This window comes from Mercenaria mercenaria, chromosome 5, assembly GCF_021730395.1.
Source record: "Mercenaria mercenaria strain notata chromosome 5, MADL_Memer_1, whole genome shotgun sequence".
Taxonomy (NCBI): Eukaryota; Metazoa; Mollusca; class Bivalvia; order Venerida; family Veneridae; genus Mercenaria; species Mercenaria mercenaria.
Genome location: NC_069365.1, coordinates 5596134 through 5612584, shown reverse-complemented (window position 1 = coordinate 5612584; position 16451 = coordinate 5596134). Strand labels below are relative to the sequence as shown.

The following is a 16451-nucleotide window of genomic DNA, read 5'->3' as shown; positions in this document are numbered from 1 at the left end:
TTTAGTATGATAATTATTTTAACCTTCACCCTGCTGGCAGCAAGTGATTCTGCCTTTGTGATCAGTGCAGACCAAGTGCAGCCTGATGTTGGTCAGCACAGTTTGCTATTAAGTCAGTAAATTTTCAGTGAACATCACTTTAAATAACAAATGGTATTATCCAAATTGAATGATAGATGAGTCCATTTTAGAAATTAAGCAGGGTAAAGGTTAATATCCTCCAGCAGTGAAGATTACTTATAATGGCATTAAATACACACTGTGCAACAACAGTCTAGTGTTATTTCTAGAGTGGTGCAGCGGGGCGCCCTGCCCTTTTTAACTGCCACCATGCTGTCCTTATAATGTGCCCTCTTGCCTTTGATCTTTTGCTAAATCCCACCCTTTATCCTGTAGACATGCCTCACCAATTTTTTGATCAGCGAATTACCTCACTGTGAGTGCACACAGGTAACCAGAATCAATGAGGTGTTATGATTAATTGATAGCTAGCTAGAGTATTGATTATGTGTACTGTCAAAAAAGCGCCAATTAATAAATTGTCGCTAAGCGGCCAGCTGATTACTGCATGAGCACGTGAAAAGTGCCCTGTAAAATTTCTTTATGCAAACTTTAAGACCAATGTATATAGTATAATAAGTATATATCTTTACAGTCTGATCCTACCTTAATTTCAACTAGAAAATCCACAAATTTTAATGAATTTCAAAAGCAAAAAATAAGTTTAGAATATCCGTTCATGATTCTAATTACACCCGATGTCGTTTGCAAATTTTCCATAATTCCTTCAAAAAAGCTGACTATCAGTGTTATTTTTATGATAAGTATCATCATAATTTGAGGAATTATCTCTGGTTTACCTTAGTGAGTCAAGTAAACTGAGCAAATACCACTTTCACATGACATTCCAAAAGTGTACCAGTATCCAGATAGTACATTTTGGATACATTTTTTTTACAAACTTTTATAGCACTTTTCTGTTAATGAAATATTGATGAAAGACCTAATTAATATTACATGAATTTTGATACATATTAGTTTACAATGTGGCTTGAAACTGACCTTTTTTTTATGTTGTAACATGGTCTTGGCACATCAAGCTTATTATTTACATATAACATACAAAAGCCCTCCCCACTATATCATATTCATATGGATAAGTTGACATCCTTGGTGACAGTTTTTAAGAAAAGGGCTTCCATGAATGATTTGACAAAAAATATAAAGTAATGTAGAACCCTTTGTTAACTCTGTTAATGGTTTTGGGAACATATCTTTTACCACTTTATTCTGTGATTTAAAAGTATGTGCACAATAATCATAGATGTAATGAATACATAACTATAAACATCTAGAAATGTAACTACTGCTGCGGTAACTTTCCAGATCAAATCGGCACTCAGCCCCTTTTTGGCAGCACCCTGCCCTTTTTGAGCTCTAGAAATAACACTACAGTCTGTAGTCAGTAGATGTATATATGACTTCTGCTATATAGTACCAAATCGACACAGACAAAAATTTAAACATTATCAAACATTCATTACAACATATAAATTATTTATAGTGATTTGTACATTTACATATAAACATCCAAGCGTATTAAAATGTAGAGATATGTATTTTATATATATTATACTAGTTTATACAGCACCCTTTTCATGATAAACACGTTCGAAGGAGCTTTGATTAGTGCAAAGGCAGCCTTACAGTGGCGCCAAATTCATCCTCTTCTAGTACAGACACATCTAGATACATCCTCTTCTAGTACAGACACATCTAGATACATCCTCTTCTAGTACAGTTCTAGTACAGACACATCTAGATACATCCTCTTCTAGTACAGACACATCTAGATACATCCTCTTCTAGTACAGACACATCTAGATACATCCTCTTCTAGTACAGACACATCTAGATACATCCTCTTCTAGAATAGACACATCTAGATACATCCTTTTCTAGTACAGACACATCTAGATACATCCTCTTCTAGAACAGACACATCTAGATACATCCTCTTCTAGTACAGACACATCTAGATACATCCTCTTCTAGTACAGACACATCTAGATACATCCTCTTCTAGAACAGACACATCTAGATACATCCCCTTCTAGTACAGACACATCTAGATACATCTTTTGCGATCTGACCATATATACTGTACTAAGAGTAAACAAAGCTAATTTTAAAAGTAAGTACTTCCAAGTCATAATTGGGATACAGTCTTCGGAGATAATGTCTATGAAAGTTAAACTTGCATTTAACATAAAGTCATTAAGGAACAGCTTGCTGAAACGAAATATGTTTTTTTTTCCATTTTACAATATGTAAAATGCAACTTAGCCTTTGCTTCCTAAACAGAAATCAGATATGAAAGTACAAATATTTATAATAAAATGTTAGACTATGAGACAATATTATACCAACCAAAACTATGTTAACCTTATGTTAGAAAATTCCAACTTTACAACATAATCTAATCATGGCTGACAGGGACAGGTCAAATTTTTAAAGGTGTATCTCTATAGTCTCATGTTTTAACTCGGTTTCTTCATCAGCATTTTGAACTTCTTTCTCAGGTGTTATAAGGTCAAGAATTGATGTGCATACATTTTCCCAAGTTGTTTTTAGCACATACTCTCCTTTCTTTATCCCTAAACCCCATAGAATTCTTACATTCTTTTTGAAGAGCATTTTCATCGTGGGCATCATATGTTTTTCATTAACATGTTCCTTCAGCATAAGTATAATTGGCTTATCGAGACTGTATGCCTGATCCAGTTCACTTTGACAGTAACGACTTTCACAGTAGTTGTCAGAAACTACTGCAATCACCACTGCCGATTTCTCTATGCAGTTAATAGTTTCATTCAAAACACTTAAACCTAGACGTAAATATGCATCCCCAGTGCAAACTAGGTTTCTTTTTATATCAGTTGTAGATTTAAGATTATCATTTAGTTGATCATGTACAAACGTTTTTACAAAGTCATCATCTCTGCTACTGTAGGACAAAAATACAGCAAATTCGTACTGATCTTTACCTTTTTGTAACAGCCGCCTAGCGTTTGATCTGTTTGCTTTTAGCATTTTCCTTCTACGAAGTTTGTAAAGTAGACTCAAGGTAACTGAAACAATGATGATAAAAAGTGATGTGCAAACACTTGTAGAAATTATGATGATCTTTCTCTTGCAGATACTCTCTACCATCTGTATTGTATCATGGTCAATGTCCTGTTCAGCACCGTTCTCATTCACACATGTATGTTCTTTGATATCTAGTAGGCGGGTCTTTGTAAGCCAATGAATGAAAGGTTTTGCCTCACATTTGGAACATTGGAGTGGGTTGAATTTCATTGTAACTGTTGCCATGGTTTCATTCTGGTTTGTTGGAATAGGAATGGAGTCCAATTTGGAAAGGGAAATTTCATTAAGTATCTTGAGCTTGTTATGTTGAAGGTTTAGAACTTGTAGCATTGAGAGATGGTTTAGAGTAAATGTTATCTGACTTAACTTATTATATGATAAATCTAATAACTCTAGTTCATGGTTTTTATGAAAGAGGCCACCTGGTATTATTTTCAAGTTATTGTTTGACAGAGTGACCATTTTCAGATGTTGAAGTGAAAGGAATAATTTCTCAAATAAATGACTGTTCTCTTCAACCATTTTAAACATCTGATTGATTGATAGATCTAGTTTCTGAAGATTTGGAAAGCAAGACAGTATACTTGGATGTAAGAACTCCAGTCCATTTTGAGCAACATTTAGTCGTTGTAAAGAAACTCCCTCAAACCCTTTACAATAAACCGTAGCATCGAGTCTTCTAAATTTCGTCTGCTGAACAATAACTTCTTCACTTCTGACTGGGAGATGTCCAGTTATATTTATTGTAATGTTATATGTCCAAAACTCCACATGTTCTCCCATCCAGCCACTTAAATTCACAACTCTTGGTGAAAACAGGGAAATCTTTTCTCCCAACTCTGAAGACTGAAAAACTTGGTTATAAACAGCAAATTTGCCATAATAGTAAATCCAGAATGTTTGAATGTAACTGAAGTCAACAACATCCACGAAGGTTTGATTTTCTAAGTCAGTGCTTGTTGTTGATGAACCTAAGAAATCTCCTGTGATTGAAGCCAGGGATACATTTAACACTTTCAGATGTTTGAAGTCTTCGTACAGTGCAACTATATCCAAATTAGAGATTTTTGAACCACTTAGATCTAGATGAGTTATGTTTTTAGTTTTCAGTGCATTTGTAAATGTTCTGTCTATTGCTGCAGAAGATGAAAGAACGAAATTAATGTTTGCTATTTTCAGTTCTTCCAAAGCAGGTAATTTATCGTTTCCATTTAGACTTGATATCAATGTCTTCAGCCGTAGCCTTACACATCCACTCAGGTCCAGGGATTTCACAGAATCTAGGCCAACAAATGCATTAGGATCCATTTCCACATTGTTAGACAGCATTCTTAACTTCTTGAGACTTTGCAATCCCTTAAAACACTCGCCCTTTAAATCGAGTGGTGCGAAATCATTGCTGATGTTGGCAATAAACTCCAACTGTTCCACCTTGCTCCAGTGGTCAGATTGAAAGAAAGAACTGTTTACTTGTACCTTTTCATTCTTCCCTTTATAATCTAATACCAGAACAGTTAAAATCCCTTCTGGAATGTTTGTGGGAATGAAGTTACATTTCAGTGTTATATTCTCCACAGTTTCACAGTGTTCCTTCAATGCAGCTGCCGCAGGTATACTCACTAACAGAAACCAGATCATGTTCGAAATTAGCATTGTTGTAATTAAACACATTTAAGGCAGTTAGCTGTTTATGTGTTAATGATTACATTAAGTTGTTTGTAGATTTTCATCTTATATATTGATCATGATTTTGATCTTTTGGAGAAGTATCAAAAACAAAATCCCCATGAAAAAAACTTTTAAAATATTACCTGGTAGCTAGGACATGCATAAAAATATGATGTTTATAATATATATATAATTCTTTTTGAAATATTTGTATAAATTATATTATAATGGAATTGATTTAACGAATAACAATCATTATTCAGTTATTTTATGAAATAAATGTAATTGTGCAGGTTACATCTGTGTAGAAATTGATTTAAAATCATAAGAAATAGATTACTTGTGTGAACACAGAGAGGCCACATTAGTTAATAGTATTCAAGAATAGCTGAAAAAAAATGTTTGTCTGCTTGATTTTGGTAAATAGTATATTGTAGGGGCTAAACAGTTTTTTTTTAGCTTGACTTTTCAAAGAAAAAGTAGAGTTCAGGAAAGAGGTTTTAATACATGTTAAGCTTTTAGTTTTTTCCTCAATCCTGTCACATTAGTATATGTTTGTATTAAGTACACCTTTGGAAATAAATATTGTTTAAACCAAAAAACAAAAAGTATTGCACTCACCCTGGCATTGGCATCACTGTTGGTTAAAGTTTTTGCTAATGCCAAATCAAAGCTATTGACTTGAAACTTGAAATAATTATTTACTATCGAAGTCTACACCAGGAGAAACAATCTTCATAACTCTGCTTGAATTTTGACAGAGTTGTGCCCCTTTTTAACTTAAAATTTTTTGGTTAAAGTCTTTGATAAAGACAAATATCTCTGTTACTATCAAAGCTTTTGACTTGAAACTCAAAATAATTATTTACTATCGAAGTCTACACCAGGGGAAACAATCTTCATAACTCTGATTTGAATTTTGACAGAATTATGCCCCTTTTAAACATAGATTTTTTTGGTTTAAGGTTTTAATAAATTCAGATATCTCTTTTTCTATCAAAGCTTTTGATTTGAAACTTAAAATAATAATTATGCCCCCCTTCGAAGAAGGTGGGGTATATTGTTTTGCAGATGTCGGTCGGTCGGTCGGTCGGAATGTAGACCAATCCGTTTCCGGATGATAACTCAAGAACGCTTGGGCCTAGGATCATGAAAGTTGATAGGGAGGTTGGTCATCACAAACAGATGACCCCTATTGATTTTGAGGTCTGTATGTCAAAGGTCAAGGTCACAGTGACCCTGAATAGTAAAACGGTTTCCGGATGATAACTCAAGAACGCTTGGGCCTAGGATCATGATAGTTGATAGGGAGGTTGGTCATGACCAGCAGATGACCGCTATTGATTTTGAGGTCAATATGTTAAAGGTCAAGGTCACAGTGACCCTGAACAGTTAAACGTTTTCCGGATGATAACTCAAGAACGCATAGGCCTAGGGTCACAAAAGTTGATAGGGAGGTTGGTCATGACCAGCAGATGACCCCTATTGATTTTGAGATCAGTATGTCAAAGGTCAAGGTCACATTGACCAGGAACAGTAAAATGGTTTCCGGGCAGTAACTCAAGAACGCTTGGGCCTAGTGTCAGGAAAATTGATAGTTAGGTTTGTCATGATCAGCAGATGACCCCTATTGATTTTGAGGTCATTAGGTCAAAGGTCAAGGTCACATTGGCCAGGAACAGTTAAAACGGTTTCTGATCTTCTTGTCTAAAACCACAGAGCCTAGGGCTTTGATATTTAGTATGAAGCATCATCTAGTGGTCCCCTACCAAGATGATTCAAATTATTGCCCTGGGGTCTAATATGGCCCCAGGGTCACATGGTTTATATAGACTTATATAGGGAAAAACTTTGAAAAACCTCTTGTCCAAAACAACAGGGCCTAGGGCTTTGATATTTTGTATGTGACATCATCTAGTAGGCTTCTACAAAGATTGTTCAAATTATCCCCCTAGGTCAAATATGGCCCTGCCCTGGGGGTCACATGGTTTACATAGACTTATATAGGGAAAAACTTTGAAAATCTTCTTGTTCAAACCAAAAAGACTAGAGCTTTGATATTTGTAATGTAGCATCATCTAGTGATTCTCTACCACGTTTGTTCAAATTATCCCCCTATGGTCAAATATGGCCCCGTTCTGGGGGTCACATGGTTCATATAGACTTATATAGGGAAAAGCTTTTAAAATCTTCTTGTCAATAACCTACAACATTTAAATTTTGACCACATGTATGGTTTTGAGTGGCAAGATGAACCTTGACATGAGTTGACCTTGACCTTGACCTAGTGACCTACTTTCACATTTCTGTAACTACAGCCTTCAAATTTGGACCACATGCATAGTTTTGTGCACCGAAAAAAATTTTGACCTTGGCATCGACCTAGTGACATACTTTCACATTTTTGAAGGTACAGGCTTCAAATTTGGACCACATGCATAGTTTTGTGTTCCAAAATGAAATTTGACCTTGATTTTGACCTAGTGACCTACTTTCACATTTGTCAAGCTACATTCTTCAAATTTGGATCACATGCATAGTTTTGTGTACCAAAAAAAAATTTGACCTTGAAATTGACCTAGTGACCTACTTTTACATTTTTGAAGGTACAGGCTTCAAATTTTGACCGCATGCATAGTTTAATGTACCGAAATGAACTTTGATCTTGAGATTGACCTAGTGACCTACTTTCACATTTCTGATTGTACAGACTTCAGATTTGGACTGCATGCATATTTTTGTGTTCTGAATTGAAATTTGACATAGATTTTTACCTACTACTTACTACTTATTTCTGTCTACCGAAATGAACTTTGACCTTGATATTGATCTAGTGACCTACTTTAACATTTCTCAAGCCACAGCTTTCAAATTTGGACCACATACACATTATTTTGTACCGAAATGAAATTTGACCTTGATTTTGACCTTGAGCTAGTCTTGAAATTTGGAACATTCAAAAATGGCTCAGTGGATGGCACCAAGATCACTTTGTAATCTCTTGTTAGGTTAAAGGTCAAGGTCAGATTAAACCAGAATGGTAGAACTTTTGTTTACAGTGAGCATATAATTTCTGTTCCTTGTGCAATTACTAAATGCATCAAGGGGGGCATTTCGTGTTCGACGAGCTCTTGTTTACTTTCAAAGTCTACACCAGGAGAAAAAGTGTCCCATAACTTTGATTTAGTTAAGCTCCTTTTACTGGTAAAGCTTTAATTCAGAGTCAAGCACTTAGAAAAGTTGAGCGTGACTTTTATGGACAGTTCTTGTATAGGGGTGTAATATTGTTTCAGTTACATATATCAAAGCCTTCCCACTTAGCCCAATAGGGTGAGTCTGATCCTTATGTTTTCAGTCACAATTTGATAAAAGACATTCTGTCTGAAATAGTCTGTCCTCTACCTCTGATTCATGTGAAGAAGTTGGCAGTTACTTATGGAAAACAGGTAGTACATTATCCAGGAATACTGGTCAGACTAACTGCCAGTCGTTACATGGCTGAAATATTGATGAAAAACAACACTAAAGTTTAAACCTGAAACTAACAAATAATTATTTGGGTTCTATCAGGCTACCTTTTAATATTTAACAAATAATAAAATTGTGCATTGTTATTAAGATGAGTAGTTATTTAGCTTCCAATTGAATAGCTGGTTTACAAGGAAGTTTTTTCAACAAGCAACATTAAATGATGTCAATGATAATCAGCAATTGAAATTTTATCTAACGTTACATCATGGGATCATTCAGACATTTTATCTAATGTTAAATCATGCAGACTGTAAGATTTTATCTTAGTAGTTTGTTTGGTAAACATGATCTATTTTTAACTAAACTTTGTACGAAAGATTAACTCAAAGCATGCTGCAACTTTTCATTGGTGCTTCCCCCTTCTCGCCCCCTCCACTCACCAGTCCGATAGATTCAGTTTCTATTTCCTAAGCAATATCAGTAGAGCAACCAAAAAAGAAGTTCAATAAAACGTTCAGTTATCTGTATATCAATAAATCATAAAGTTGCTTTTTGTTATATCTTGACCAGTCTATTTCCAATGAAATGTACCAAAACGAACTTTCAGTCAAAAAAAGTAATCAGTTCATGAGTTAGCTTAATGTTTACTTTTCTGCTTCAGTAGTTGTTGAACTGAAAGGGGAAATTAATTTAATTATAAGACAAATACATGAAATGTTAGCAGTAAACAAGTATGTTAACAATCTCAGTATTGATTAGCCTTTTTTACAGTTTACTTGGTAAAACTCTTTTGTTAAAAATTAGAGAGGTTATACAAATAATAAAGATACAATACGTGAACGTTTTTATGGCCATATTGCAGACATAAGATCAGAAAATCATGTAAAACCAGTCTCCTGCCATTTCACGTTAAACAACCATAGCACAAATGACGTTGACGTCACGATACTATTGACTACACAAAAAAACATCAACATCAGGCTCCGAACGGAAGAAACATTAATAGCGAAATTCAAAACAAAAACTCCAACAGGACTCAGCATTATAAATTAAAATGAGCAACATCAAATTAGAAAAGAAGAAATTACCCGATGACGCATTTACCGAAATCAACAAAACTTTAAGACAATGCAACAGATGCAAAAAATTCATCAAAGGATACCTGGGCAACTTCAGACGACACTACGAAACGCACGAAAAATTTAGAATTAAATATGTATGCATCACTTGTGATAACACGTTCAGCAGGAGGGAACACTTAAAAATACACTCAACAGAACAACATTACACACCATTGACACGTTTCATAACTAAATATGAGGACACTAAACCTAAACCAGCAGTAGAAAAAGTTAAACCATGGACACTGCCATTTGAAGCTACACCAAAATTTAGAACAGTTCCAGGAAGCAAACCTTGGCTGAAGGAAGAATCTACACCCAAAACAACATCAGTTAAAAAAATCCTACACAAAATGAGAAGACCAATGTTACTGTCTCCATTACCAGAATCACCCATCCGATCAACAGACCCCTCACCATTCACCAGCAATACAAGTATAGACACTGTGTGCCAAGATGAAAGAACAACATTACTAGACATTCAAATAAGTGTTTATTCAATATATATGGCATTCTTGAAAAGAACTGTTAATTATCATCTACGATTTCTATAACAATTTTCACTAACACTAAATAACAACTGCTCCCTAAGACAATATTTACAATTCTATTTTTAGACATACATCACGTGACATTTGCTCCCGAATTTTTGTACCTTAGTAGATTTGTTTCTGTTATTTGTTCACCCTGATGAAGACTCGTGAAGAGTCGAAACGTCGGTCATTTTAATAAATCTGTAAATTTTAATCTGTGTTGGTTGTTAGTTCCACTATCTTATCTTACTCTTAGTAAATAATAAAGATATCGATAAAACCAACTAAATCATCGTTTGAGGAGAGGTGTGATTATTGAATATATAATCACGAATTTCACTGTCTTATGTAATGCCCCATGTGGTTCTGGGACGATCTGTTTATGAAAAGAATTGGAACCACTGCCTTACCTTTGCATGATCTTAAGAGGCAACTAATAGGGTCTTAACACTTGGTTTTGCAGTAATTCTGTGATTCCAGTAGGTATGCAAATTTTGATTCCATCATACCTCATGTTTCTATTTCGATGTAAATGAGATGTAGAACCAAAATTTGTAGTCCTGTTTGGCGCCATATAACCTATACTGTGTTGGTGCGAAGTAAAACCCAAATAAATGAATAAATAAATTAAGGATTCAATGGATACCATAGATACCAGTGTATAATGCCCAGATTTTTTACCATCTGCGACCACCCCTGAATCATGGGTGTGCATTATACACAGGTGTAGACAATTTTCCAGCTTCAGAACAAGTTAAACTTTATTTACGTTTTTTTCCCAGGATTTTGGGTGCAAATCGGGGGTGCATATTATACATGGTCATGCATTGTACATGGGTATCTACAAGTTTTTGCCATCTTGAAATTTGAACCATTAAATCATAGAAAGAAAGAGTTATTTTACATGAAAATTGCACAGCTTTTAAAATAAATACATTACTTTAAAAACCGATGGTCAATTTACTGATGGATACTTGATTTCCGGAAAAAGGACCACATTAAGGGGCCACACTTCTGGACAGTTCTGAGTGCCTCTAAAAATTCATCATTTTCAAAGAAATATTATGTATCCTCATTTTGATGCATTGGCAACAATGTCAGAGTGCTGAAATTTCGAATAACTAGATAAAACATTGTTTTTAGAAATTTTGAAAATTGTTTATTTTTATTTTTTTTACAAATGGAATTCTTTTCTAAAGGGGGACAACTTCTTGAGAATATTTGATGTTTGGGACAGTATGGGACAATGTGTATTAGATTTTATAAGCTGTTCAATATTCATGTAAAACAACTCTTTCTTTCAATGACTTGATGATGTTCAAATATTCAAGATGTCAAATATCCATCGAATCCTTAAGCCCTTGGTACATCAGTAAGAACAAATATACATCGGTAAGGACAAATATCTTATATTGCTGGGGTATCTTTCAGTCAAACATAAGAGGAAGTATTACTTGTGCATTTTATTAGAGCCTATTGTTAGCAAAATGCATTTGAATGTTGTTTGTTTTGCTGTAGATATGGGCCTTTGATGTTTTGTGACATGTCCATTGTTAACAATATTTTGATTATCAATGCAGGCGTCATAAGTTTATTCCTAACTGTGAGACATTCATTTTACAATTTATATTAGCTGTTTTTTGATGATTTTGATGATTCATGTTGAATTCATAAAAGGCATTGTATTCATTCCTTTACAATAGGTGTTTCCCTTAGATTTAACTGTCAAGAATCACATAGGGCAGACACAAAACTTCCTTGTTTTCCAATCTTATGTCTTGAACATTTTTACAAATACATAAAAATGTCCATATTTAACAGTTCTAAGATTGTAGTGTCGTATTAAGAACTTAACTGTCTGGAAGTGTGACTCTTTCCTGATTCTGAGGCATAATGTCACTAAAATGACAATTCTTTAGTAGCGTGTACAATGTTTTATTTTCTGTTCAGTTTCCATATAAAGCAGTGATTTCTTTATATGCATATTTTACAGTTCTAAGATTGTAGTGTCGTATTAAGAACTTAACTGTCTGGAAGTGTGACTCTTTCCTGATTCTGAGGCATAATGTCACTAAAATGACAATTCTTTAGTTGCGTGATACAATGTTTTATTTTCTGTTCAGTTTCCGTATAAAGCAGTGATTTCTTTATATGCTTTGGTTTTGTTCATTTAAGATCTGACCTACATTATGATGAAATTGACTTGCAGATTTAAATATTATTATTGAATTGGCGTACAAGGACTGAATGATAAACGTATGTCCATATTGTTTAATATAAATGACTGGATTGACCTGTATAGGATCGCATGATCTGCATATTACCATAATCACATAAATGACTAGATTGATATATTAAAAAAAAAAATTAGATTGACATATATATGACTGCATTGACCTACAAAGGACTGAATGAGCTAAAGATATCCGTATTAACTTAAAAATGACTGGACTGGTCTATAAATGATGTACATATTACTGCATTGACCTACATTGAATTGAATTGACTTCTTTCGGACTGAATGACCTACATATGACCAAAGTGACCTGCTTATGACAGGAATTCTGTTAAATGTTTCTCAAATCTTATCAAAAACTGCTGATATTAAAAGTAGCAGAGTAGCAGTGTTAAAACTCGGTGTTTTCCATTAACTACATATTTTCAGATACGCCAGCTGCTGCATTAAAGAGGCCACGCCCGATATCACCCCCTGAGATAACCGAGGACACCTACAGGGAGATGTTGATCAAACACAGGAGAAGACAACTCTATGATGATTATGATGAAGAGGTAACCTACCTTTTCTTCAGATATTTATGCCCCCCTTTGAAGAAGGAGGGGTAATTGTTTTGCAGATGTCGGTCGGAAGGTTAGTCGGTCGGTCAGTCTGTCGGTAAGTAGACCAATTGATTTCAGGATGATTACTCAAGAACGCTTGAGCGTAGGGTCATGAAACTTGATAGGAAGGTTGGTCATGACCAGCAGATGACCCCTATTGATTTTGAGGTCAGTCAGTCAAAGGTCAAGGTCACAGTGACCTGGAACAGTTGTACAGTTTCCTGGTGATAACTCAAGAACGCTTGGATCATGAAAGTTAATAAGGAGGTTGGTCATGACCAGCAGATGACCCCTATTGATTTTGAGGTCAGTAGGTTAAAGGTCAAGGTCACAATGACATGGAACAGTAAAACGATTTCCGGATGATAACTCAAGAACTCTTGGACCTGGGATAATGAAAGTTGATAGGGAGGTTGGTCAGTAAGTCAAAGGTCAAGGTCAGAATGACCCAGAACAGTGAAACCATTTCAGGACGATAACTTGGGCTTAGGATCACAAAACTTAAAAGGGAGGTTGATCATGACCAGCAGATGACCCCAATTGATTTTGAGGTCAGTAGGTCAAAGTTCAAGGTCACATTGACCCAGAATAGTAGAACTTTTGTGTACATTTACCAAATAATTTCTGTTCCTTTGTGCAATTACTGAATGCATCAAGGGGGGCGCATTTCGTGTTCTACGAGCTCTTGTTTTCTCCTTATTGATGTGAATTAATTCTGTTGTTCAAGTGTACTTGTATGTTAACTTGATACAGGTCTCTTTACTCAGGATCATTTGTAGGGCTTTGATATTAATGTAATAAACTGCAGGACCAAACTTATAGATGTCTGACAATAATTGTGTGTCTTAGCCCCTGGGCCCGCCCGCTTAGCTCAGTAGGGAGAACGTTAAACTACAGATTGCGGGGTCGCGAGTTCGATCCCAGGGCGGGGCGTATGTTCTCTGTGACAATTTGATATCAGACATTGTGTCTGAAATAATTCGTCCTCCACCTCTGTTAATTTATGTGGGGAAGTTAGCAGTTACTTGCGGAGAACAGGTTAGTACTGGTATAGAATCCAGGAACACTGGTTAGGTTAACTGCCCGCCATTACATGACTGAAATACTGTTGAAAAATGGCGTAAAACTCAAAACAAACTAGTTTTGATTCCATACCTCATGTTTTTATTTCGATGTAAATGAGATGTGAAACCAAAATTTGTAGGCCTGTTTGGTGCCATATAATCTATACTGTGTTGGTGCGCCGTAAAACCCAAATAAATAAATAAATAAAATCAAAACAAACAAACAAACAAACTTAGCCCCTGGAAGCATGACCTATATAAACCTATATTAACTTGATTTTGTTGGGTTATTGCACAAACAATATAGTTGGCAGGGAAGTATTAGAAAGTATTCTGAATAAATTGTCAGAGTTTTAAGTTTCCAGCTAAATATTCAGGAAGTTTCATATTGGCAAATGAGTCAGTCACAGTTATTCAAAACTTGATGTCTTTGAATTAAATTGGAAAAATAAATTAAGATACTTTTTAGCTCACCTGTCACATAGTGACAAGGTGAGCTTTTGTGATCACCCTTCGTCCGTCGTCAATCCGTGCGTCCGTGCGTGCGTCCGTCCGTCAACAATTTCTTGTCTGCACGATAGTGGTTTCTTTTATGATTTTATTTTAGCCAAACTTGCACACAACTTGTATCACCATAAGATCTCGGTTCCTTTCTTGAACTGGCCAGATCCCATTATGGGTTCCAGAGTTACGGCCCCTGAAAGGGCCAAAATTAGCTATTTTGACCATGTCTGCACAATAGCAGCTTGATTTATGATTTTATTTTTACCAAACTGGCACACAACTTGTATCACCATAAGATCTTGGTTACTTTCGTGAACTGGCCAGATTCCATTATGGGTTCCAGAGTTATGGCCCCTGAAAGGGCCAGAATTAGCTATTTTGACCTTGTCTGCACAATAGCAACTTCATTTATGATTTTATTTTAACCAAACTTGCACACAACTTGTATCACTATAAGATCTTGGTTCCTTTCTTGAACTGGCGAGATTCCGTTATGGGTTCCAGAGTTATGGCCCCTGAAAGGGCCAGAATTAGCTATTTTGACCTTGTCTGCACAATAGCAGCTTCATTTATGATTTGAATTTAATCAAACTTGCACAAAACTTGTGTCGCCATAAGATCTCAGTTCCTTTGTTGAACTGGCCAGATCCCATAATGGGTTTCAGAGTTACGGCCCCTGAAAGGGCCAAAATTAGCTATTTTGACCTTGTCTGCACAATAGCAGCTTCATTTATGATTTTATTTTAACCAAACTTGCACACAACTTGTACCACCACAAGATCTTGGTTCCTTTATTGAACTAGCCAGATTCCATCATGGGTTCCAGAGTTACGGCCCCCTAAAGGTCCAACATTGGCTATTTTGGCTTTTGCAGCCATATAGAGACTTCATTTATGGTTTTATTTGATACAAACTTCCAAAATATCTTCAACAACAATAAATCTTGGATTCCATGACAAATCAGATCCAATTGTAGGTTCCAGAGTTATTTTATATCTGATTACCTCCCCTGATTGTAATCAAAATGGATTTAGATCAGTAAGTACTTATAGGACTTATTTGAAATTTCATTATTGTCATTAGTTGGACTGAGCCAATCAGGGTAGATAACTATGGACTGATTTTATGTCAAATTACCTCCCTTTATTTCAAATTAAAATGGGTATATCTCCGTAACTAATGAAGATACTGATCTGAAATTTCATTTATGTCAACAGATTTATTTGGCAGATCCTTCTTTTGTTCACTTACAATAATTTTCTTTTTGATTACTTCCCTTTTATGTTACTATAAATAGCTTATTTTTAGTAACTTTTTTATTATTGGCCGTAGGGAAAAACCGAGACCACTTTTCTGTGGTATAACATGGATGGTACCTCCAATTTTTAGGTGTATTTTGACATATCTGTACCTTTTAAGATTTTTTTTTTCTTTTTGGTTAAATTTCTTCCCTTTGTTGTTCCTGTCCTTTGGACTTAGATATTTTTTCTGAGGACCTTGTAGTCCTCAAGTGCAATGATAACAGGTGAGCGATATAGGGCCATCATGGCCCTCTTGTTTAAAATTCAGAGAACACTTTTTATAAGTGCTACTCCAACCTATACACATACACACAGAGTTAGTCGAGCAGTCTTGGCGAATTAGTTTCAAGACTTGTTTATCAATCAGTTAGATGACCAAGGATAGCCTGTCTGACTGAATGGAAACTAGTCTGACCAAAAACATGCCGTAAAGAGTAAACAAAAGACAGAAGATATTACAGATACATGAAAAGTGAACACTCGGGTGCATAAGAAAACTGCATTGTAAAAAACACTTTGGCGGTATTAAAAACTGATCTGCTCCATATCGGACATACAGTCCACTGCCCAGACCCTCTGTGTCAGACCTAGCCATTTTTTTGTCAGACAGGTCCGACTGACCCACGGGGTGTCTCCTTGACTGGTCGGGGGACTTTCTGTAGAAATATAAGTTTCTATCTCCTCCTTTAGAGTTCTGTAAAATGTTACTTAACATCAGTAATACTATCAGACATTTAGAGACGTCAGAGGCAAACATTATGGAATATGTGAATGTTTTGATGTTGTGTATTGCTCTAGTTT

General features: G+C 35.4%; 1 protein-coding gene across 4 annotated transcripts in view; it reads left to right on the top strand.

Moving 5' to 3' along the window:
- Positions 1 to 16451, top strand: part of LOC123556329 (nuclear factor related to kappa-B-binding protein-like) — a 144369-nt gene that overhangs the window by 52799 nt on the left and 75119 nt on the right. For all 4 annotated transcript variants that reach the window (XM_053542559.1, XM_053542558.1, XM_053542556.1 and 1 more), the window contains exon 10: positions 12609 to 12733. In XM_053542559.1, coding sequence (XP_053398534.1) covers positions 12609 to 12733 — 125 coding nt within the window. The remainder of the gene's footprint in view (positions 1 to 12608; positions 12734 to 16451) is intronic.